The sequence below is a fragment of the Centruroides vittatus genome, unplaced genomic scaffold, assembly GCF_030686945.1.
Source record: "Centruroides vittatus isolate TY-2023 unplaced genomic scaffold, ASM3068694v2 contig_460, whole genome shotgun sequence".
NCBI lineage: Eukaryota > Metazoa > Arthropoda > Arachnida > Scorpiones > Buthidae > Centruroides > Centruroides vittatus.
In genome coordinates this window covers 919111-941454 of record NW_027122256.1, presented here as the reverse complement: position 1 = coordinate 941454, position 22344 = coordinate 919111, and the positions used below count along the sequence as shown (strand labels likewise).

Sequence of the window (22344 nt, the reverse complement as noted above, 5' to 3'; positions counted from 1 at the left end):
AATCCAACACGGAGAAGTATTTATTCCCGTTAAGTTGGGCCAGGATGTCATCGATTCTGGCCATGGGGAACGTTTGAGATTTCGTTATGTCGTTAACCTTCCGCAGGTCTAGGGTGATGCGGATCTCGCCGGAACTTTTGGGGACAATATGTATAGGCGAGTTCCAATCGGAGGAACTCTCCTCACATATTCCCGCCTTCATTAAATCACTGATTTGTTTCTTGAGGCCAGGAAGATAACAAAAAGGAATCCGGTATTGCCTAACATTAACAGGTTGATTTGTGGTTAGGGACACAGAATGCATGTAATTATTTGTACCGGGTAATTCGGATAATTCATTAGCAATGGAATCGGGATACCTATTCAAAACTTCAAGCACCCTTTTCTTAACGTCGTTATCAAGGTGATCTAATTTCCACCCGTTTTTGCTAATACCCATTTCACTGTTGATGTTAATGAGAAATTTTCCTTGGACAATTTGTTGGTTCGGTATAACCACAGATTTAACTTCGGTTAACACTTCAGGATTACAGCAGATAACATCCATGCCTATTATTATATCGTACTGTGCGTATCCAGGAAAATTAACACTAGGTGCTCTAATTCGGGTTTTATTACCGTTGTCGAAAAGGCATTCAATCATAACGGCTTCATGGCTTTCGATTAGGGTTCCTGACATCCCGCTTATTCGCGAATCATCCGATGTCACCCACCCTTTATTCTTCGACCTCATGCATTCGGTCAGTTTGCTCCTAATCACCGTCCTCTCGGCCCCCGTGTCCACCAGCCCCTTAATTCTTATGCCACCAATCTCTCCTTCCACTAAGGGTAGCCCTTTCTCAGATAATCGTACCCCTCTTGTCAGGTTAAGCCTAACGATCGGGTCATCCGCCTGACTTCCCGGATGACCCTCATCTAGTTTAAATCCTTCCTTTTACCGCACTGTCGGGAAAAATGGCCCTTTTCGCCGCACGAATAACATCTTTTATCCCCTTTCTCCCGTTTCCTAAAACCCCCATTCTCCTTTATGCATTCAACCAGTGAGGCAATGGACTCACTTAAAACTTGTACCTGATTCTCAAGTTTTACGATGCGATTATGCGTCTCATCCTCCTTTTCGGAAGGTGCATTCTTTTGGTCAGAGTTAGCGTATACTTCACTAACGGGCCCTCTTCCGCACGCGGTTTCGATCTTTTCCTCCTCTTCTGCCCTCCGGATAGCCTGGTCCAAAGTTTCAGGACGACCTTGTATAACAGATCTCCGAATGTCGGGGTTTAAGCCCTTCATGAAGCAGTCCTTGATGGTGTTATCACGTAAGGTAGACAGATTTTGATTCCGCGCTACGGCCCGAGAAAATAAGGATTTTATGCGTATACCATACTCGCATGCCTTTTCCCCTCTTTTCTGTGACATCTTCAAAAGTTGATCAAACGGGTCCTGCTCCTTCCCCTTACGATCAAAACACTTTGCGAGACCTTCCTTTATCTCGTCATATAGCGTCACCCCCTGATCCTTCAAGTCAAAAAATACCGATAACGGTTCCCCTTTTAGTCTCGCTTGGACTACGGTCACTTTGACCCTTTCCTCCCATCCGGCTAAAGCCGCTACATTTTCTACAGTCTGGAAGAACCGATGGATGTCTAGGGTATCGCCCGGCAAATTTGAAAAACATGGTATCATTCCCATGAACCCCGTAACAATGGGAACATTGCATATTTCTGCTACCGATCCACTAACTTCGCCGTTCATCTCCAGGGAAAACACCACAACCAGTAATACACAAAAAAAAATAGTAGCACTAACCCGAACTAGAAAGGTTTGAGAGGAAGGGAATATAATACCGGCCGACTTCACACAATGCAAACAACTATCCTGTCGCGGACGCCAATGTTAAGACCCTGAGGTTAGACCGAGGTCTACCGGTCTACAAAAAAAAAAGGAATAAGTCGGCTTACAGAAAACGTGTTTATTAGTAACTAACACCAACTGGTGAACAAAGAAAGCGTACATACAAATTCCCTTCCAGCCTCAAGTGTACCGACAATTTTCTCGCGTGGAGAAAAAAAAACATATATAATCGTTCAAGATTGTACCTTGGACTGTCCTATGTCTGTGCTGATTCACTTTAGTTCATTAATCTTTCATACGGCTCCGATGGAATTCGATTGTTGAAACACTTCTCCTTTGTTCTCCGGGGGCTTCCCGATCTTCGCTCACGTGCTTGACACAGGTCTTCCCCAACGGACAGCATTCGGCCTCCAAAGATCCGGAAAAAAGGTGCCCTTCTACGTCAGGACCTTCTATATATATACCGTTCGCTGTTGCCGTCTCCCACGTGATCCTTCGGCAACCAATCCAAAGGCCCCTTTTGCGCGCGTCCCTCAAAGGTGGAACAAAAAGGGACACGTGTCGTCAAAGAATGACGAAACAAAGAAAAAATAACCCGTTACAAAGAAAACGCGATAAAATAATACCCGATACACAATAACGCGATAATAACTCGATACAGTAATAACGCGATAATAACCCGATACAGTGACGCGAACTTAAGTCTAATAATATACAATATATACAATCAAAAAAAAAAACGAACAAATAGTGGCGGAGCACTACATATCTCCCCACCAAAAGGAAACTGCATACAACAACAACAAAGATGCCTTTGAATTGAGTTGAAAATTAAAAAAAAAGAACAGATCAAACTTCTAACTTAGAAGGTAATTTTTATTTTTTTAAATAAAATATAATACAAAATATTGTAAATTTTTATAAGATTTTAAAAAGCAAAGATGGTCAATACTCCGATCACTCAATCTAATTCTTATTTCAGTAATGAAAACTCTTGCTACCGAGAGTGCCTTTTCCGATTCAATTGATGCGATTGGAATCGTGTTTAATGCATTTAAGAGAAGACAAATATTATGTGTTTTTCACCTGTATCCTGAAAGATTTCTACTTTGTTTTTGAGATTGTAGTACTTCTTTTGTTCTCTAGTATTCTTGATTTGTCTACCTCAACTGTTTTAATAGAAACATTATAGCCCAGTAATTCGGCAGTTTGTTTGTCTTTAAAATCAGGTTATGAAGAAAAACTTCATACTCGCAGACTTCGTACTCATTTCTATCCTTGCCCAATTTGCACAACCTGGCATTACGCAGTTATTGAAGCTACTGGGCATAGTTAAAAATTAAGACAACAATAAGCACAATTATTCCAGGCATTACTGGTAAAGAATTTTGAGAGTCCTGCCACAAATAAGCTACGTATTGATTATTGATCATTTGTGACGTGCTATAACGAGGAAAAATTAAAAAAACTAATAAGTAGGTTTAAAATTAATAAATACAAATGTATTCTGACAGTTTATGAGTTAATTATACTTTCTATTTGCAAAATTTCCTCAACCTTAAAAAATAAGAAAAAAGTGAATTTTTAAGAAATTTGTGGGGTTTTCCGGGATATTTCCCGGGTTAAAAAAAAACGGAATTCCGGGATCCTGTTTGAAAAACCCTAGATGGAACCAAAGGAAAATATGAAATAACATAATGTATATGGAATATGAATAATATATGAATGTTCCATCTATTTATGTAAAATTTTTTTAAGATTATAATGGGTCTTAAAAAATTTCATTATCAAAAATTGTCTATTCATTATAGATAAATAGATTGTTAATATCCTAATGGTGAATATTAACTTTTTAATAAATTGAAATCCTGACTTTATCTTCCTGATCACTCTAGATATGGAACTATTTCAAGTTTCTAATGTGGAGTCAGATCTGATTTTTGCATGGAAAAATTTCTTCACTTAAAAATACAGTACTACTTATTTCCACTTTATTATGAAAATTAGGGAATAGATTAACAATTAAAATATAAAATTTATAGGCTAGTTAGACATATTTTTTAAAATAAAAAATAGTTTATATTAATTTTTTGTTCATAACAAAAGTTTTAAACTTGTATGTATTTCAGATTTAAACTAAACTCTATTTAGACATAAACAATGTATTAAATATATAAAAATTAAGTATATAATACTAATATATAAACTGCAAGAGAACAGAAATATGGAAATGTTAATTCTTTAGATTTTTGAATGATATTTTAAATATCCATTTGTATCTATTACTTATTAAATTTTTACTTTTTATTATTTAGTTAGAGCTAATAGCTTAAAAAAATATTTAGTTTTATCTGAGATTCTTTTTCATAATTTTCATTATAAATTATTATAGAATATTCTGTAATACAGTTTTATGTATTGGTGTGTATATGAATATAGTATATTAATCTTAAGTTAATAATTTATAAGTTGATATTTTGATAAATTTCTGTAGATGATGTGCATAAACTATATTTTTAGCTGCAAACTATATAAATTATATTAGGATTATTACTTAAGATAAATTAAGCTGAACTAAGTTAAAAAAGATTTGAAAATGAATTCAAGATTTGTGATATATTTTCCTAAAATAGTTACAGTAATTACAATCTTAAAATGAATGATAAATTGATGCAGGAAATTTATAGAATATATTTTTATATATTGCTGTAATAAATAGATTTATCTCTGTTAAGCTAGATGAAAATGAATATTAAAATTTTTTTATTTTGATAAATACTTTTAAAAATTTAATCTGTAAAAACAAGTAATAAATTCATAATTATTATTATTATAGTTATATATTAAAACATTTAGATATTAATTTATTGGATATTTTATCAAATTCAAATTCATTGTAAACTTGAAACATTGAATGTAATTATAGTTTATAAGGAGAAGTTTGATTGTAAAATCTGGATTGAATCCAAATACAAATATAATTGTAGTCTTCTCTTTAGAACAAGGTTGAAGTTGGTAATTTCTCCTTCAGAGATTTATTTGTAGATTTTTTTTAAACTTTATCATGAAATCTGTTCTAAAGAGAAAGTCTAGAAAAGCATCCTTGAAATCAGCATCATATCCAGCAGCATATAAATTATTGGAGAGAATTCATTATTATTTTAAAGATGAATTCTATACACTGCCATATATTTGTCTCTTCGTCGTTGCTTGTGTCTGTCTGTTAGTACTTCTAACGTCTTATATAAGTACAAATCAACAGTCATGTGCCAAATCTCGTCGAAAGGTATTGTAATTATAATTGATAATATTAAATTTATATGAATAAATTTTATTTCTGGTTTTTCTAACCCAGTTCTTTCTCTTAATTAGAAACTTATGCTATTTTTAGATAATGAATCAGCTGTTCAGTATAATTCTTATATTTAGCATACAGTTGAAAATATTTAAAATTTATTTTTAGTTAAATAGTTTGCCAAGAGTTGAATGTATTTAACATGATTAATTGACAAATATCAAGACATGGAATAAATTTCAAAATATGTTTTAAGATATGTTTTATTTTTTTTATTATTATATTATTTTTAATTAATTATGTAATTTGGAAACTACATTTTAAAGAAAGTTTTTAAATTCATTAGATACACAGAGTGGTAATAATTAAACTGACTACTCAGCTGGTTATGATGTATGTAGGGTTTGTACAGATCTGGAAAGTTGGGAAATAAGATTTTTAGCAGAAAAAGTCAGAGAATCTGCAAATACCGTGGAATCCATCTGTTGCTCTCACTCCTTTTTGATCTGAACACATCTTTAAATTCGGTTCAGTATAGGAGGGGCATATAAAAACTGGAGTGATCAAACATAAGTGCAACAAATCTTGTAAACTATAAATGATGATCTAACAATTTAAATTTTGTTGGATAGAAGGTTTATGTCCATATTTAAAATGGTGTGCAGCTGTGCAGGAGAGGGGTAGCAGTTGCATGTGAACCCTGAAAATAGGCAGTGAAACTTTGGATCGTGAAGAGATAGGATGTTGAAATTGGTGTTAATTTGTACAGAATGACAAGATCTACAATATTATTTAATAATAATTATTAATGAAATAGAATTTGTAAATTTATAAGCCAATAACTGTGTGAGTCGAAGAAATTGCAAAGCAAATATGAACAGAGATCTAAGAAATGTGTTTCATTGGAAAGAAAAATTTTAAAGGAATTAGAAAAGCCCAAAATGACTAATGCCAAACAATGCAGATTGTATAGAATGCTTAAGAAAACTGCATCCATCAACTCTGATGTGAATATTTTGAGTGTGCCACCACCTGAATCAATAGATATTGACTTGGAATGTGATAACAACCAAGACTTTATTTGTTTACATCTTATCCTTTTTCTAATAATACAAAGACAGATTCACTCTTTAAACAATTGTGATTGTGTCCCATACACAATCCTCCTGATTTTTTTGACCTGCATGACATTTGGTTAACACTGTCACTTGATGTTGTGGGGGAGGCAAAAAACCATCAGTCAGCTTAATGATATTGTGTATGGAGCATTTTGGACCACATGGTGGACCTCACACAATTCATGTATTTTTATTTGATGTATTCTTTGCTGTTGGCCACATACAGTATGTGGAAATAATCCTGCTAATTTTGACGGATTGATGATCTTTGATATGTCTTCTCTCTAACTACAAATTTCTATCTTCAGATGGCCTGGAATTTTACAACTATACCAAAATATCGCCATAGAGTTAAAATTGGGTTTTCAGAAACGCCATCGACAATGTCCTACTTTTCCACCAAAATTCTGCTGTTCCCACTAAGGTTTAGGGAGAGATGTGAAGAAATGTAATGACCTTGAATGGGTCCATGCTGGACCAAAAATAGCACAAGATAAGCAGTTTCTCCCTCTCGCGGAGTGTACTATTTCTTCTGTTTAAATTAATTTGAATTTATTGCCTCCTTACTTTAATCCTTAACTAGTTTTGTGGGGGCCACACGGCCCCCACGCATCATATTTTACAATTTTCTAAGGATCTAAGCATTGTGCACAGCCACCATTTTATGTAATCTCATTAAGTCGTGACTCACAGTGGGTGCCGGACATTCGGTGCTGTAGCACTTACCAAGACAGAGGTACATAAGTTCTGGAGGTCACGCGGCCCCCACGGTACCAGTTACATTAGTTTTTTTGTGGATATGTGTTTTTATGTTTTTTCATTTTTACAGTTATTTTGCAAAGATGTTGCAACCTTTAAGTAGTAGAACAAGTAATATAGCTATGAAAAGATTCAAATACTGAAAAAAAGATGAAACGAAAGAAATACATGAAATCAATAGGGATGGCACTAATTCAAGAACACATAACACATACACAGTTTTTCTGATTATGTGCTATTTGAAGTACCCAAAAGAATTTCGTGATAAAATTGATCGTTTCTTATTGTTGGCTTATAACATGGCGGTGTTTCTGCCCTCAACAACTGAAGTTGCTAGATCAATCCAAATTCTCCTGAAAAGAGGACATTGTCATTTATAAAAAAAAAAAAAAAAGATGGTAAATATGTTACTAAGTGCAACAGTTGTTTGAAATTTATTTGCAAAGTACATAGTACCACAAAAGTACTATGTGATAACTATCAAGACTGAACTACGTATTATACTTTCTAATCCTTCTGATACACTGGGATGATAAATCAATGCTATCTCTAACCTGTTAACTGGAGTAAAATTTATTCTAAAATTTGCTAACGTTTTCGTCGCCCCTTCCGGGCACTTCCTCAGGCATTTTTTTTTTTTTTTAATCAAATGTCTGAGGAAGTGCCCTGAACTACGTAATTCGATAAAATGTTCCTGAGTCTTAAAAGTAGAAGTGATTATGTTACCTGTGGTTTTTTAATAAATGACAGATAGAGGCTATAAGATTTACTTTTTTGTGAGATTAGTTTCTTAAGAATAAGATATAGAGTAGATTGTTTCAATAGGTAGATTTTTTTCATATTTTTTGTATTGTTAGGAAAAGCAAATACCAAAAGTTATAACATTTTTGTGATCTCTTGTAATAATTAAGTAAGAAGAATTATATGAATAAAAAAGAGTTGATTATACTAAACGAATGTTTTATTTAGCATTTATGCACGTTTAAACTGTCACATTGTTGAAACTTGCTCTCTATAGGCAAATTTTGCTTGGGGGCTGCGCAGCCCCCACAATACCAGTTACGTTTGTCAAATTTACGATACCAGCTAAGGGTTAAGAAAATTCAATTTTATGACGCAATGCAAGTCTTTCTCTTATTTAAATAAAATTTACGAATTAATTTAAATTAAATCATGAAATTTTTTACATGATGTAGAAATGACATAGCTAATTACATAATTGATTTTACATGAAGTTTTTTGTTTTTTTATAAGTGAATAGTGTTTTTTAATAAAAAAAAATTTATATAATTGTGTTATTGTGTTCAAAATGGGCTTAAATAGACTTGGCTGAATATTATATAATGGAAAGGGGAAATGCAGAGATGTTAATAAGTCAGGGAATGATGTCATAATTATTCACACAATGGGGAATAGGTTTCTTGGGAAAAAAGATTAGTTCTAAGTTTTGCCATTTGCCATTTGCCATAAGAAAAAATATTTGACGGCTGAATGGCTGAGTGGTCAAGGTGGCATCCTACCACTTTGGGGACCTGGGATTGCATCCAGACAGGTCAAAAAATCTCTAGGAACTTTTTTGAGGGTGGTTTAACCAGATATGTCACCCCTGTCCCTCACCAAACTCATTATGGGTTTAGCCACCCTATTAAGGGCTTGGCCAAACCCATAATGAGCTTGCTAGCAGAGGCCCTCTTAGTGCCCACAGGATGAAAAGTGCAAAAAAAAATAAACTAGGAGGAAATATGGTGGTTCAAGAAGAAAACCATAAGTCAGTAAAGCAAAGTGTTATTTTACACCATTTTAATCATGCATTCAATAAGTGAACCATTTGTGTTGATTACATATAGGAAGCACAATATTGCATGATCAATTTTTGCATGAAGTATTTTAGTGGGAATATTGGAATAGGCTGTGTTATACTGGTTTTCAACTAAGGCAGAGATTTTTACAGCCCAGGCACATTGTTTACTGCAGTAATTTGCATAATGTTACATCAATGTACTTGTTCTTGAAATGCTATATTTTTGCCTAGTGATGAAACTTTAATTTTTGTTTTCAAGAAATCTATTCTCCATGATGTGAATAGCATATATCAAGCTTTATTGGCATATTTCCTTTATGAACCAGCTGCAGTGGGCTCTGAGTAGAGTCAGTTTAGTTATCACCACCCTGCATAAACATTACATTCATTTCTTCATCATACTTAGTGAATCATAGTAATTATTTTGAGGCTTTATAATTTCTATAATAATTGAAGATTATAAATGCCACAACATCAGGTCAAAAACACAACACAGTAATGACTACATGATGCTGTTCATCTAAAAAATCTAGATATTGCTAGCCTTGTAATTGCTAGTCTTAATTTTTATGAAGTTAACAAGAAGCAATAACAATGAGTTATAGTGCATTGTTTATAAATATTATAAAGACTTATAATGTTTTTGTTTAAATACTAGTCATTTCCACAACAGATTTTCATAACAGACAACTACGATCTTTTTCAGATATCATTGTTAGTTAGTTACTTGTTAAGATTTTAGTAAGTTGGATTCAGCAACATCTTTCAATAATAAACTATTACTTATAGATTTTAAATCATTAATACCTTCCATCTATTTTTCTTATGTAATCAGTTAAAATTTCTAGACTAAAAATTCTAAAAACAAATGTTTTCATTTGCAAATTAAATATTCACTACATCAACAATGTTGTTTTTATTCCAGGTTAGACAGCAGCTACAAGTAGCATTGAAAAATTCATGATTAATAATTATAATTGATAGATATTAAATTTATATATATATAAATTTAATTTTGATTTTTCTCAGTTTTTAATCCAAATTAAAAACATATTTGTTGATAATGAATATCTGTTTAGTATAGATTTTATTTTTGCCATGCTAATCCAATTTAAACAAATAAACACCAATGAAACCCGATAATATAAGTAACAACACACCCAACAGCCTTATTATTAGTTTATTATTAGTCTTATTATTAGTTTGCGCAAGAGATGGCACTACTATAATTAACCCGTTACGGTCGTTGGATGTGTTGTTACTAATCCAATTTATTCGTTTCTTTGCATTAATTCTGATATTTTCCCTGAAACTTCTATGAACTACAATAAAAATGACTGATGTTTGGAAATAACTATTCTTTTAAGAGTCTTTTTGCAACCACCAGCTTTATTGAAGAATGATGTCTTTTATTGAAAGTCTTTCTTATTCTCATTCTTATAATTGAATACTGATGATTATGTCTGGTAATTTTCTACAAGTTTTTAAATAAAATTTTACAAGTCTTGATATAGAAATGACTTAATATTAATAATAGGATAATACAAGATATTCTCAAACCTCCCTAGGTTTGTGGATTAATTATAAAAATTAAGTTTGAATACAGTACTGCAGACAATGGTAATGGAAGGTGCATCTGAAAAAGTTACTTACTGCATTAAATCAGTTCATTGTCACATATGCTTCTGACATGGCACATAGGATATCCAGTCTGCACTCAATTTCAGCCCATGTGTGAACTAGCATGTCAGGAGTCATACTGTTAATGACATCCACAATTCTTGTGCACGTGACTCATGTCTGGCATTTTGTATCATACATATCATCCTTGACATCCACAAAAATCAAAGATCAAATGAGTATGTCCGATGATTAGATGGGGCAAAGAATGGAGTCATGTCAATCAATCCAGTGATGTAGAAAGTGCAGCACTGAATATCCAGATTGCCCAAGCATGACAATAGCAGCCATTTCAAGCAAATGCATATGAAACTTGAAATATTAATATTCTCTGACACATTTCATTCTCATACTGATGCAAACAGATTAAAACTACAGAAATTTGAGGGGAACACTCAGTTTATTGGCAGATGATTAGAAAAAATTAAAAAGTAATGAGAACAAGATGATGGTATTATTCACAAATTGTACAATGTGTAGGAAGAAAATTACTATAAGATTCTCTGTTAAGTACAGTATTGATAAAATCATAATATTTCTGTTATTTTATATGAATTTAATTGTTTCTTAATTTTTCTTGTACCATTAAAAATTTTTAAATTTACAACTAATAATAAACATTCAGAATAAATTCATAAGTAATAACAAAGCTATAAACTTAATGTATAAATTACATGTTCTTCTAAACAAAGTAACATAAATCTGCAAAGAATGTGTTTAACTCTGGTTGGAACCATTGTCCTTCAGAAACAGCCAAATTCTTTAATCATTGTACTAAGTTAATTTTAAGTACTGCTTGTTCATATGTCATTGTAACTGAGTAACTTCTTTTATATTAATAGAGTTAGGGAAAATGACTTAAAAGAAGGTTTCCTAGTGTAGGGATGACATTTTGTGAAGTGTGCTATATTTTTTGAAGATTGGATTATTTCTAAAGAAACGTTATTTTTGTTTTTGAATACATACTCTCTAGCAATAGTTATTTATTTAATAAATGTGCAAAATGAGGACAGGTTTCAATAATCAATAACATTGCTACTAAATTTTATAATTGATATTCAGTTGAAACTTTTAATAAGTCATTAACAATTATTAAATTGCCACAATATCACACAAGTCAAACATGTGTGATAGAAGTTATAAGGAAAAATTATGTTGTCCTATAATTGATGATTATGAATTACTTTGTTAATTTTTTAACATGTATTTTATATTTTATTACATTCTAAATTTATTTATGTTCTTTTGAAAAATATATGATTTTTAAAATTTAATACGTACTAATCTAAAGTATATAGATTTGTATAAAATATACCAAAAATAACTATGTGTAGATAAACCAAATTTGTGAATATGTTTATTTTCAAATTGTAAATTTTGTTTGTTTAGTGAGAAAGTGTATTGCATTGAAAGTTTGACCTGTTTTCCAAAATTAACTTTGACACCTTCCACTATTTTGGCAAGCTTAGCATTATTTTCATTTAAAATGTCAAATTTAATTTCAAACATGCAAAAATCCATGCTGTGATACAATTTTTAATATTGTGTATATATTTGTTAAAAATAAATTACCATATTTTTGCTAAATTTCTAGTTTAAAATATATCTTTTTTATTTTTTAATAATTATTTTACTATGAGTTTATTCTTAAAGTAAAAAAGAAAATGAAGTGATTAACTAAACAAATATTCAAGTTTTCAAGAAGCCAAAGAATGTTGTTGTTTTTGTTTTTATAAATTTATTCAGTAAATAAATAAATAAATAAAAATATTTAATAAAATAAATTTAACCATCTATTTAATAAAAAGAATATTTTCTGGCTTCTTGAAAACTTGAATATTTGTTAAGCTGATCTCTTCATCCATATGGAATCATCATATCTCCAGAATTGTTTATATTTACCAGAAATAGAAAATATTAAACATATTTAGAAGTTTAGGATTTCTTCAAAACAATTTAATAAATTAAACAATTTTAGTAATGCAACATATAATTATTTCGGTACTTAATGATATATCATGTTATAAAAATTGAGTCATTCACCAGCCAAACTAATTAATTTCCTTAGTTACAGTATGTGAAAAATGTTAAAAATAGTTTATCCTTGGAATAAATGGTTTGCTTATTTTTTTATTTACTTTTATTATCTTTTATTTTACAATGTTTGCTTAAATTTAAATTTTAAATGAAATTTTAAAAATAAATTATTTTATTAATTTCTCTATTTTTTGTTTAGGGAGTTAATCGATTTGGCAAAAGAGCAGCTCAGTTATTGTGTATTAGAGTGACATTATTAATATTATTTATTATTTTTTTTAATTTTGGCATTTTTAATTTTATAGAAAAGTAATACATTAAATATCATAAATGAATTCAGTTGTCTAGGGAAGTTTTAAGACAATAATAGAGAAACATCACATCATACAGTTCTTTGTTTTTCTCTATTTCTGAAACAGAAGATACCAGGAAATAGTCTTTGCTCCAAATTTTCTATCTTAGAATTTAATTTCAGACAGTTGATTTTTAATCTGTACATATTATATTGTAGAATTAGCTTAAAAAGTAATTTCTGTTCAATTTTATGAATTTCATTGATTCAACTTACTGATATCAATATAAATTTGAATACTTAATATATTTTGGCATAAGATGATATAGATTACCAACATTGGCGTAACCAGGGTTTTATGGGGGAGCCCTGACACAAAATTGAATTATTTCAAATTATTGTTCATTAAAATGGAATTTCCGTAGGAATCAACAATAACTTAACACACATATAATATGAAACTTCCTTTAATCATATGTTCTCATAACATTAATATCAAACTCTAGCAATGCCTTAAATAAAAATTAACCAATCAATTATTTTTTTACCATTCTGTAATATAGTTCACCGTCTTTAATCTAGATCTAGACTTTCAGTGGGTACACTACACCCAATTAAATTAGTTTCAGCTTTCTATTTCTTTTTGCAAATCAGCTCAATACTTTTTCGGCTGTAATTTTCTGGGGAGGGGCACCAGGTTAACTGGGGGGCCGTGCCCACCCATGCCTCTTCTCGGGTATGCCCATTATTACCAATGTTTGTGTAAAATTTTTCAATAGAATCATACCTAATCATTTTTTACATCAGATTATCATGTTGAATAGTCATTAAAATGTTTGTCATTGTTTGATAGAATAAAAGTTGTTCTTGAAATAAAGTTTTAACTTAATTTTTTTTAAATATTAGACTAATGACTATATGCTATAAAATATAATATCCAATAAACAGTTATTTAGTTAAATATTTATAAAACAAAAAATTTTACATTACAAAAACTTTGATTTCATTCATTTTTTGCATTTATCTGATTGATTTCCATCATTTATTATATGCTGTTTTTTCTTACAAAGCAGTAACATGTACAATGTTACCACTGTGGAGATGACTAAAAACTATATTAAACTGTTTGATGATCAGATTATATTGTGTTGTATTGTGCTTTAGTTACGTTTTCAGAAATTAGTTGGGAGTTTTGAGTTGATATCGTAAGCATTATTATTTTTCCCATTTAAAATAATGGAAAATAGATTCTGGTTAATGTTTTTTCACAGAATATCTGATTTTTAGGTGCAAATTACTGATGGTAACTGGGGAATGCCTGTAAATATGTAATAAATAAGTAAATAATTTTATACCATCAGTATTAATATATTTAGAAAAATGATTTAAAATAGATTTTCTAATTAAAACTGGAAAAAACTTGAAAAGCTTATTTTAAGTTCAGTAATAAAATTTAAGTAACAAATGATGATAGCATATATGTAATTTTTATGCAAAACTGTTTTTTACATTGTCATTGATTGATGTGTTTTCAATAGTGTTGATTAATATTTAAGTTTATTTGAAAGTCTTAAAAAGCTTAGTCCTTTAAAATAACTGCCATTTTCAAGGAATATTTTAATTGTCTTCTTTTGTCTACTTGAAAATATACTCAGATCTGAATGTGCAGTAAATTTTCAATTTTTTTTATTGAAAAATTAGTTAAAGAATTTGATATGTTTTAACAAAAAAAATTAAAACCTTCTAAAATATTCATTATATAAAATATTTACTGTAAATGCTGACAAAATAGAAAATACAAAACATAATATTTAAATTAGTTAATGTATTTTAAAATTTTATTTTACAATAAATATTTTTGAAATATATGAAAATAATTTCTTATCATATCAATTGAAATTCTGTTTTAAATTATTTTGCGTAAAGCTGTAACTAGAATTTTCAAAGAATTAACTCAATGAACAAACAATAAAATGGACAAAACATCTGTTTTATTAATTATTATAGAAGATTTGTTTATTTTATAAGATTAATTTTGAATGTTTAGTTGAATGTAATGTAAGAGTCCTAAAAATCTTCACATTTTTAAATAAATCATCTAATTTATTAAATATATTTTGCTAATAAAATCAAGTAAAAGATGAGAATAAGACTTTGGTGTAAGGATTATATTCTAAGATTAATTCTGATTGATTAATCAGTCAAAAAGTGAGTTAAATAAATTAAATATTTAACAAATAGATTATATATTATATATATATATAATGAATTATATTTTAATAATTTTCTTGTAGATTAAAGCATGGAAGATAAAAAGTTTTAAATATTATATTTTGACTGTTTCAGGATAATTATAATCGAAATAACAGTACTTACACTTCATTATCTAAATCATCTGAAAAAGAAAATGGACCATGTGGACTTCAAAATATTGGCAATACAGTAAGTGTAATATTCTAATAGAAAATATATTATTTTTAAATAAATAAACTTTATTTTAGGACTAAATGAGAAAATAAATCAAAATAGCAACGAATTGAACCTTAAAAGAAATTCCAGGATAATCAATTGCAAATTCTAACGTTTTCGATCTTCACAGGAGATCATCTTCAGGATTCTTTAAATTGGAATGCAAGAATGGAATGTTTTTAAGAGTTATTTAAAAAACGTATAAACGAGAATTTTTTAAACTAATTCTCTTAAAATATTTTTAAAATAATTTAAATCAATTAAATCAAATTTAAATCTCTCCAAAATGATGATTTAATTCGACTGTTTCCTTTGGTATAAAGATTGCCATGCTAAGATAGTTGTCCTTCCTCTTTGAAATTAATGCAACAGCCGCTCTTTACGGATTTAAATATTTTGAGAGCTTCCAGTGTCCTTATTTGGTTGTCATGATTAGATCATCGTATGATGGGAGCTTGATCTAGATGGGCTTGAATGTCATTGTCTGTGGCGTACCTGGCTAGGGCAGTGTTGTATTTTCCTTTACTGATATCATACTTGTGTTCAGCCAGCCTTACTTTGAGAGATCGTGTGGTGGCGCCGATGTACTCAAGATCACGTTGGAATCTATTGTTTCTCAGTGTAATCCTATAAATGCCAGGAACCCTAAGCATGTCGGTGTTGTCCTTTGCATTTCTGAGGATGTTATAGACAGTGGGAACACATCTATATGCTAATTTATCACCTATGTGACGAGCAATTTCTTTATATAAGCTTTTCATGTTGTGGTTATAATCTAGAACTATGTGGCGCATGTTGTGAGCATTCCCACTTTGTGATATAATGTTATTGGGTGTAGAAGGAGTACCCCCGTTGGAATAGACGTTCGCAAATCTACAAATAAGGTGTTTTTAGTAACTATGTTCTTTATCTTTGTCCTCCAGATGTTTAAGCACTTTTAACGTATCCTTGTAATTCGTGCAGTGGGTAAAAGCACATTTGGTTAAGGCATGAAAGGCAGCTATTTTGTAGCTATATGGGTTGTATGAGTTTGCTGGTATGAACAATGGAAGGTGTGATGGTTTATGATAAACATTGGTATGGATAACTCAGTTTATAATACTGATATTGAGATTAAAAAATGTACCCTTGAATTGCTGGCTTGGTCGAATTTTATGGAAAGTCTATATGGGTTGTTATTCATTTGTTCTATGAAGTTTTCTATATTTGGTTTTGCTTTCCACAATATAAAAATATCGTCGACGTACCTTCTGTATATAATAATATTAGGAAGGAAAGAAGGTAAGACTGTTTTTTCTAATAACCTAATGACCAACTCACAAAGATCCCCAGATAGGGGACTGCCCATCGGTACACCTCTTTTTTGTAAGTATGTTTTGTAATCATATTGAAAGGAAGAGGAATAGCATAACATATGCGCTAGTTCTAAAATATGTTTATGATGTGCTGGTTCATTGTCTATACTTAACAAAAAATCTCTAAGTGCACAAAAACATAGTTGTAAGTGTATTGATGGGTATAAAGAAATAAAATCTAACATTGTTGTATATACACTTTGCGTCACTTGGAGCTGCTGCAATTCATTGATAAGCTGCTCAGGGTTACTAATGGAGAAGCTGTATGCTTTTAAATGTTCTTTGAGCAAATCATTTAAATAATTATGTTCTAATAGCCTAGTAGGTGATTTAGCCTTATTGACAATAGGTCTTATTGTGTTCCCTGGTTTGTGGGTCTTTGTGAATGCAAATAGTTTGTAAATAAACTACTGTAATTTTGTGTGTGTTCTGTAGCTGTCTGTGTTTAAAAGTCAATTTGAATGGATTGATTTGAAAAAGCTAGTTATGGAATGGGGTACATTATATGCAATTTTAAATTATAATTACAAATTCATCAAACGGCTTTATCCCTAAAATTGGATCAGCTAAAATTAGTAAGAACACCGTTAAAAAATATGAAAAATCTTTTGTGCACTCAGATGTATTCATTTTCCATTGAGATTTTTCTCAAAACCACCAAACCTACCTTGCCATTAGTTTTTCCCATTCACTTTCTCTACATTTAATCCACACTTTCATTGTTATTATTAGACACTCCTATTTGAATTTGTCTCCTGAAAGCTAATAAATTTCTGGTAATTATCCTCTATTAATTTCTGGTAATTATCTATAAAATGACATAATTTTAGAAAACTTTGACAGTTAAGACACATGACACAATAACTGTCATCCTAATAAGCTATAAATTTGTTGGTGTTTTCCATTGCTATATAGTGAATTTTGATGATTTAAATAATTATATACATTTAAAACAATGGTCTTATATAATAAGTGTAATGTTTGTTTTGTTTACATACAATGTCATTTCTTTTTGTCAGTTTGCTAATGAAATTTTTGGTTTATTTGCTTAAATAACTTTTAAGTTAGAAGACAGCAGCAATAATGTTCTCAGTGAAATTCTGTTTTGTTTGTGTAATTACTGTTTAGAAAGATAGTAGTTGAATGAACAAAACAAATTTCATCATTATATCTGTCATGTCTTTAACATAAAATATATTTTATAATAACATTTTTATAATAAATATATAATAATAAATGTTAAACTCTAAAATTATATTCTATTTAATTTTTTTTATCTATTAAAATTTCCTAAATCCAATACAGGATATTCTCCATTTGCCTATCTCATTAGAACAATCTCTGAGATATTTTTAGATAGCTGAGTAGTTTGAAAGAAAAAGTCAATGTCATTGAAGTTTTTAGACGTTTCTCTTTTTTTAATATATTTGAGGCTTGTCTATATTAAATGTTAATCTAATTAAAATGCTTTTTTTAGAGTAGAAACTTATTCCTTAATTTCTGTTTAATGTTACAATGATAAGTCCTTAGCAAATTAGTAGCTATTAAGAATATTATGTAATAAAATAGGACAAAAAAGCAAATAATTTATTGTTATAATTCATACAATAGCTGGTTTAAAATTTATTAATTTTTTTTATTTGTAATAAGCAGAAAATATTATTTAGTACTATGTATTATATATTTTACTTATCTGTACAATGAAATCGGATATTATTAAAGACAATTAATGTGTATTTACTTACTTCATAAATAACTGAAAATAAAAGTTCTTTTAATGAAAAATTAATTAAAACTATTTAATCAACTGTTGTGTGAGATGTTTCCTTAATGAATTTTATCATTTCAGTGTTTTATGAACTCTATATTACAATGTTTGGCTCATACAAAACCTCTCTTAGACTATTGTCTCAGAGATAATTATACTATGGATATCAATACAACACAAAGCAGTATGAAAGGAACTCTTATAAGAGGTAATTCCAAATGATAAAAATATTTTATTTATTAAATAAAAACAAGGCAAATTAGATAGGTAACATATATAAATAGTATTCCTAATTATAAATATATTATAATTTATCTAATTATAAACATTTTTTTATGTAATGGCATTTTTCAACATTTTTACTTAACTTTATTATTTAACATTATAGTTATTTTTCAAAATTTTCTAAAGAAATATAGTTTTTTCAATAATAAATTTTTTATTTTAAAATATATATATTTTTTCTAATTAGAATTTTCCAATTTATTACAAATGATGTGGAAAAACACAACAAATGCAGTCAATCCACATAGTTTTAAAACTCAGATACAAAGATTTGCACCTCGTTTCACAGGATACAGGTAAGAAAATATTTAATTCAAAATATGTAATAAATTCTTGAAAGAATAATACTAGAAAAAACAGAACATTTGAAATTATGGCATTTTCCAGAATTTATGCCACCATATTATCTAGTGTTCATTGAAAATTCTTCATAATATAAGAATATATATAAATATTTCTAAGCCTGATAGTTATGTTAAAGCCAAATGAATGCCGATTAAATTGTGCTATATTACCACTACTATTAATAATTAAATACTGAATAATTTGGTACTAGAACTAGGCATTAAGTGCCATTTCTTATAAAATTTAATAATTATAAATTAAATTAACATTTATTAAATAACTTATAAATAAACAAGCAGGAGATCTGATGGAAGTCCACGTGGAATATCTTAACTGGCAGTGCATTCATATAATAACTGGCAGTTGTGGGTTAAAGTCCCACTAAGTGGCAAATTTTTTTCCAGAATTTTCTAAATTATTTAATAAATATTAATTTAATTATAATTATTAAATTTATTAAGAAATGACACCTAATGCCTACCAAATTACTCTGTATTTTATTTTTAATAGTAATGGTAATGTAGCCGAATCTGGCATTCATTTGGCTTTAATATAAAAATATATGATAAAAAAAATTAATGATGTGTAATATAAATTATTAGATGGCAAATGACAATGAATTATCTATTTAAAATTAATTATAAAACAAACAAATTTTATTCAGAAATGTACTAAATTACTACATGATGCTATTGACTAAAATATCTATGCAATTCAATGAGATCAAACAATTTAAAAAATTCACAAATTTTTGGTTTAGTTGCTGATCCAGTCCTGATTATTTATATCTAAATTTTTTGGGAGATTTTTTTTCTCTCCTGAAACAATCATTTTTCGTGTGATTTCTATTTAAAAAATCCCAAAATTTGATTATTGCTGTTAAAATAAATAAGAATGTCTGAAAAAAATTACACAAATATTAGTAATGTGAATGATATGGACAACTTTATCATTATTATAAGTATTACAAGAACTTTAAAAAATTATTAATTTAAAATGTAAAATATATTAATTTGTGTGTTTTACAAATATTTTATATAAGCAGTTTATTAATTTTTTTTATAATTTATAGTTCTAATTTTTTTATTTTTTGATGTTGTATGTTTATAGTATTATTTCTTAGTGCTGTAATTTAAGTTTTACTTAAAGTGTGATTTCAAGTGATTTAGAAAACTTAAAAAACAGAAAATAAAAATAATAATAGTACATTAATTTTGACAATTTTATAAACGATAATGATTTTTAGTCAACAGGATGCTCAAGAATTTCTTCGATATATTTTACAAGGTCTCCACGATGATGTGAATCGTATTTCTGTTATGAGTCGAACTTCTTCATCAGATTTAGATGATCATCTTACGTAAGTTTTAATTTTAAGATAATTAATGGGCGTTCAAATATGTTTTGTCATTAAGTATCAGTATCCGATTCATTGCAGTTATTGAAAATAATTTTGAATTGAAAAAATATAAAATAACTAAAGTATATGCTTTTCTAACAATAAATAAATAAATGATTAATGGAATTTTGTGCAAATAATTAAAAAATGTAGATACAGTGCATATAGAGCAAAAAAGAGTAGATTTTAGTATTGACCAAATTAAAGATATTAGATATTAAAGATTGATCTTAAAAGGATTTTGATATAGCATATTATAATTAGAATCTATCATTAGAACTTCTATAGGTATGTATCTATTCAGATTAAATCAAGGATAGTTCTATATATCAACAAAATAGTATATTTAAATTTGCATGTAATATCAGTAATTATTTGTTTTAACGCATTTGAACTGAAATAAACTTAAGATGAGGATTGCCAAGTGTCCGAGTGTCTGCACTTTATAGTGTTTAGGAGACAATTATTTGTTTATTGAATTCACAATTGTTTTTCAAACAGGAGTTTCAAAGAATTTTATCATAATTTTTTTTAAAAGTATAGAAGTACAGAATGATTCAATCTTTACAACTTTGAATTACAACAATCTTTACAACAAACTCTCAATATAACAGACCCTTAGGAACCAGCTGATTTGATTCATTATAGAGTTCATTGTAACTATATTATAGAAAAAGTTTATTATATTGTTGTAATGGCTGTGTTGTTGCATTCTAAGACTGAAATTTGCTGTGGATTCTTTTCTAATTTACTATTTTGTTAGTATTAAAAGGTTATAATTATGAACATGCCAATGGATATTTGTTAATCTTATATGTAGTACAGTACATGTAATTTAAGGCTCATGAACAATTAGCAAACTGAAAATTGAGGACTTTTGAATAGTGAAACACAACTGTATCTTTTATTGTGATAATAAAAAGGAGAGGGCTAAAAGGAAATGAACAACATATGCACAGTATTAAATATACAGTATACTGTGAATTTGAATAAAAAAAATACACAAAAATTTTTAATTTCAGATTTAAAAAAATTGTTAAGTTTGTCTGCATTTCTGGTTTTGATCTTGTTTTTTACCCAGTAAGATAATAAAGCAATATTTTGCAAAGCCCAATTAGGAACATTTTCTGCTTGTAGAATGAAATTGGAAGTCTTTTAATTTAATTTTCAGCTTGATAATTTGTAATAACTTGCATTGGAAAGAAGGGCTCATCATCTTCCTCTTTATTATCTAATTCTGTGTTTGCGAGATTTTCCTTCACATTAAAATCTTGCATTTCTGTTTCTAGTAGTCAGCACTTACAAAAACTTGCAAATTATTGTAGTATTCCTTTTCTTGATTTTCATTGTCATATGCCAAGTCAAATCTGGAAAAACTTCTGAATGGTGTAAGCAATGTACAATTATTGTTGGTGTTACAGATCTCCATACTTCAGCAGACAACTTTAGTGCATCCAGCATGTTAGCTCTTCAGGTAGTGTTACTTTTATTCGAATGCTGTAGTATTTGTTTGATCGTTAAGGATCTGTATTGAATTTAAGAATTTTGTATTATCCCTTGGTCCAAAGAGTGTATCAGAGGTCACATTTGGTGGCAAAGGGCATGGAATCCATTTAAGATTCTTAGGCTGGTACAACACAATTATCTATCAATAACAAAATTTTTCTTTTCTGTCATCCTAACTCTTTATCCCAGTCATAAAGCCATGTATATATCATGAATATCCATGCATTTTTTTACTGTGTCTGTAAATAGTAGGAAGTGTCTTGATATTTTTAAAGTCATGAGGCTTCTTTGAATCATCTATTGCAATTTGACAAGGTTGAAAAGACCCTGTCACATTGGCAGAAAGCAATAGTGTAAGCCCTTCTTTTGGCTGCTTGCTATCAGTTT

At 29.2% G+C, this 22344-nt stretch overlaps 1 protein-coding gene across 2 annotated transcripts in view; it reads left to right on the top strand.

Annotated features, from left to right (window-relative positions):
- Positions 1–22344, top strand: part of LOC136977518 (ubiquitin carboxyl-terminal hydrolase 2-like) — a 77853-nt gene that overhangs the window by 17559 nt on the left and 37950 nt on the right. Inside the window, exons 1-5 of one of the 2 annotated variants that reach the window (XM_067273013.1) lie at positions 4827–5134; positions 15177–15272; positions 18504–18630; positions 18895–19003; positions 20299–20412. In XM_067273013.1, coding sequence (XP_067129114.1) covers positions 4913–5134; positions 15177–15272; positions 18504–18630; positions 18895–19003; positions 20299–20412 — 668 coding nt within the window. In that variant the 5' untranslated portion in view covers positions 4827–4912. Of the gene's footprint in view, positions 1–4826; positions 5135–15176; positions 15273–18503; positions 18631–18894; positions 19004–20298; positions 20413–22344 lie in introns of those variants that run through there. The other variant, XM_067273012.1, reaches the window with a different exon arrangement.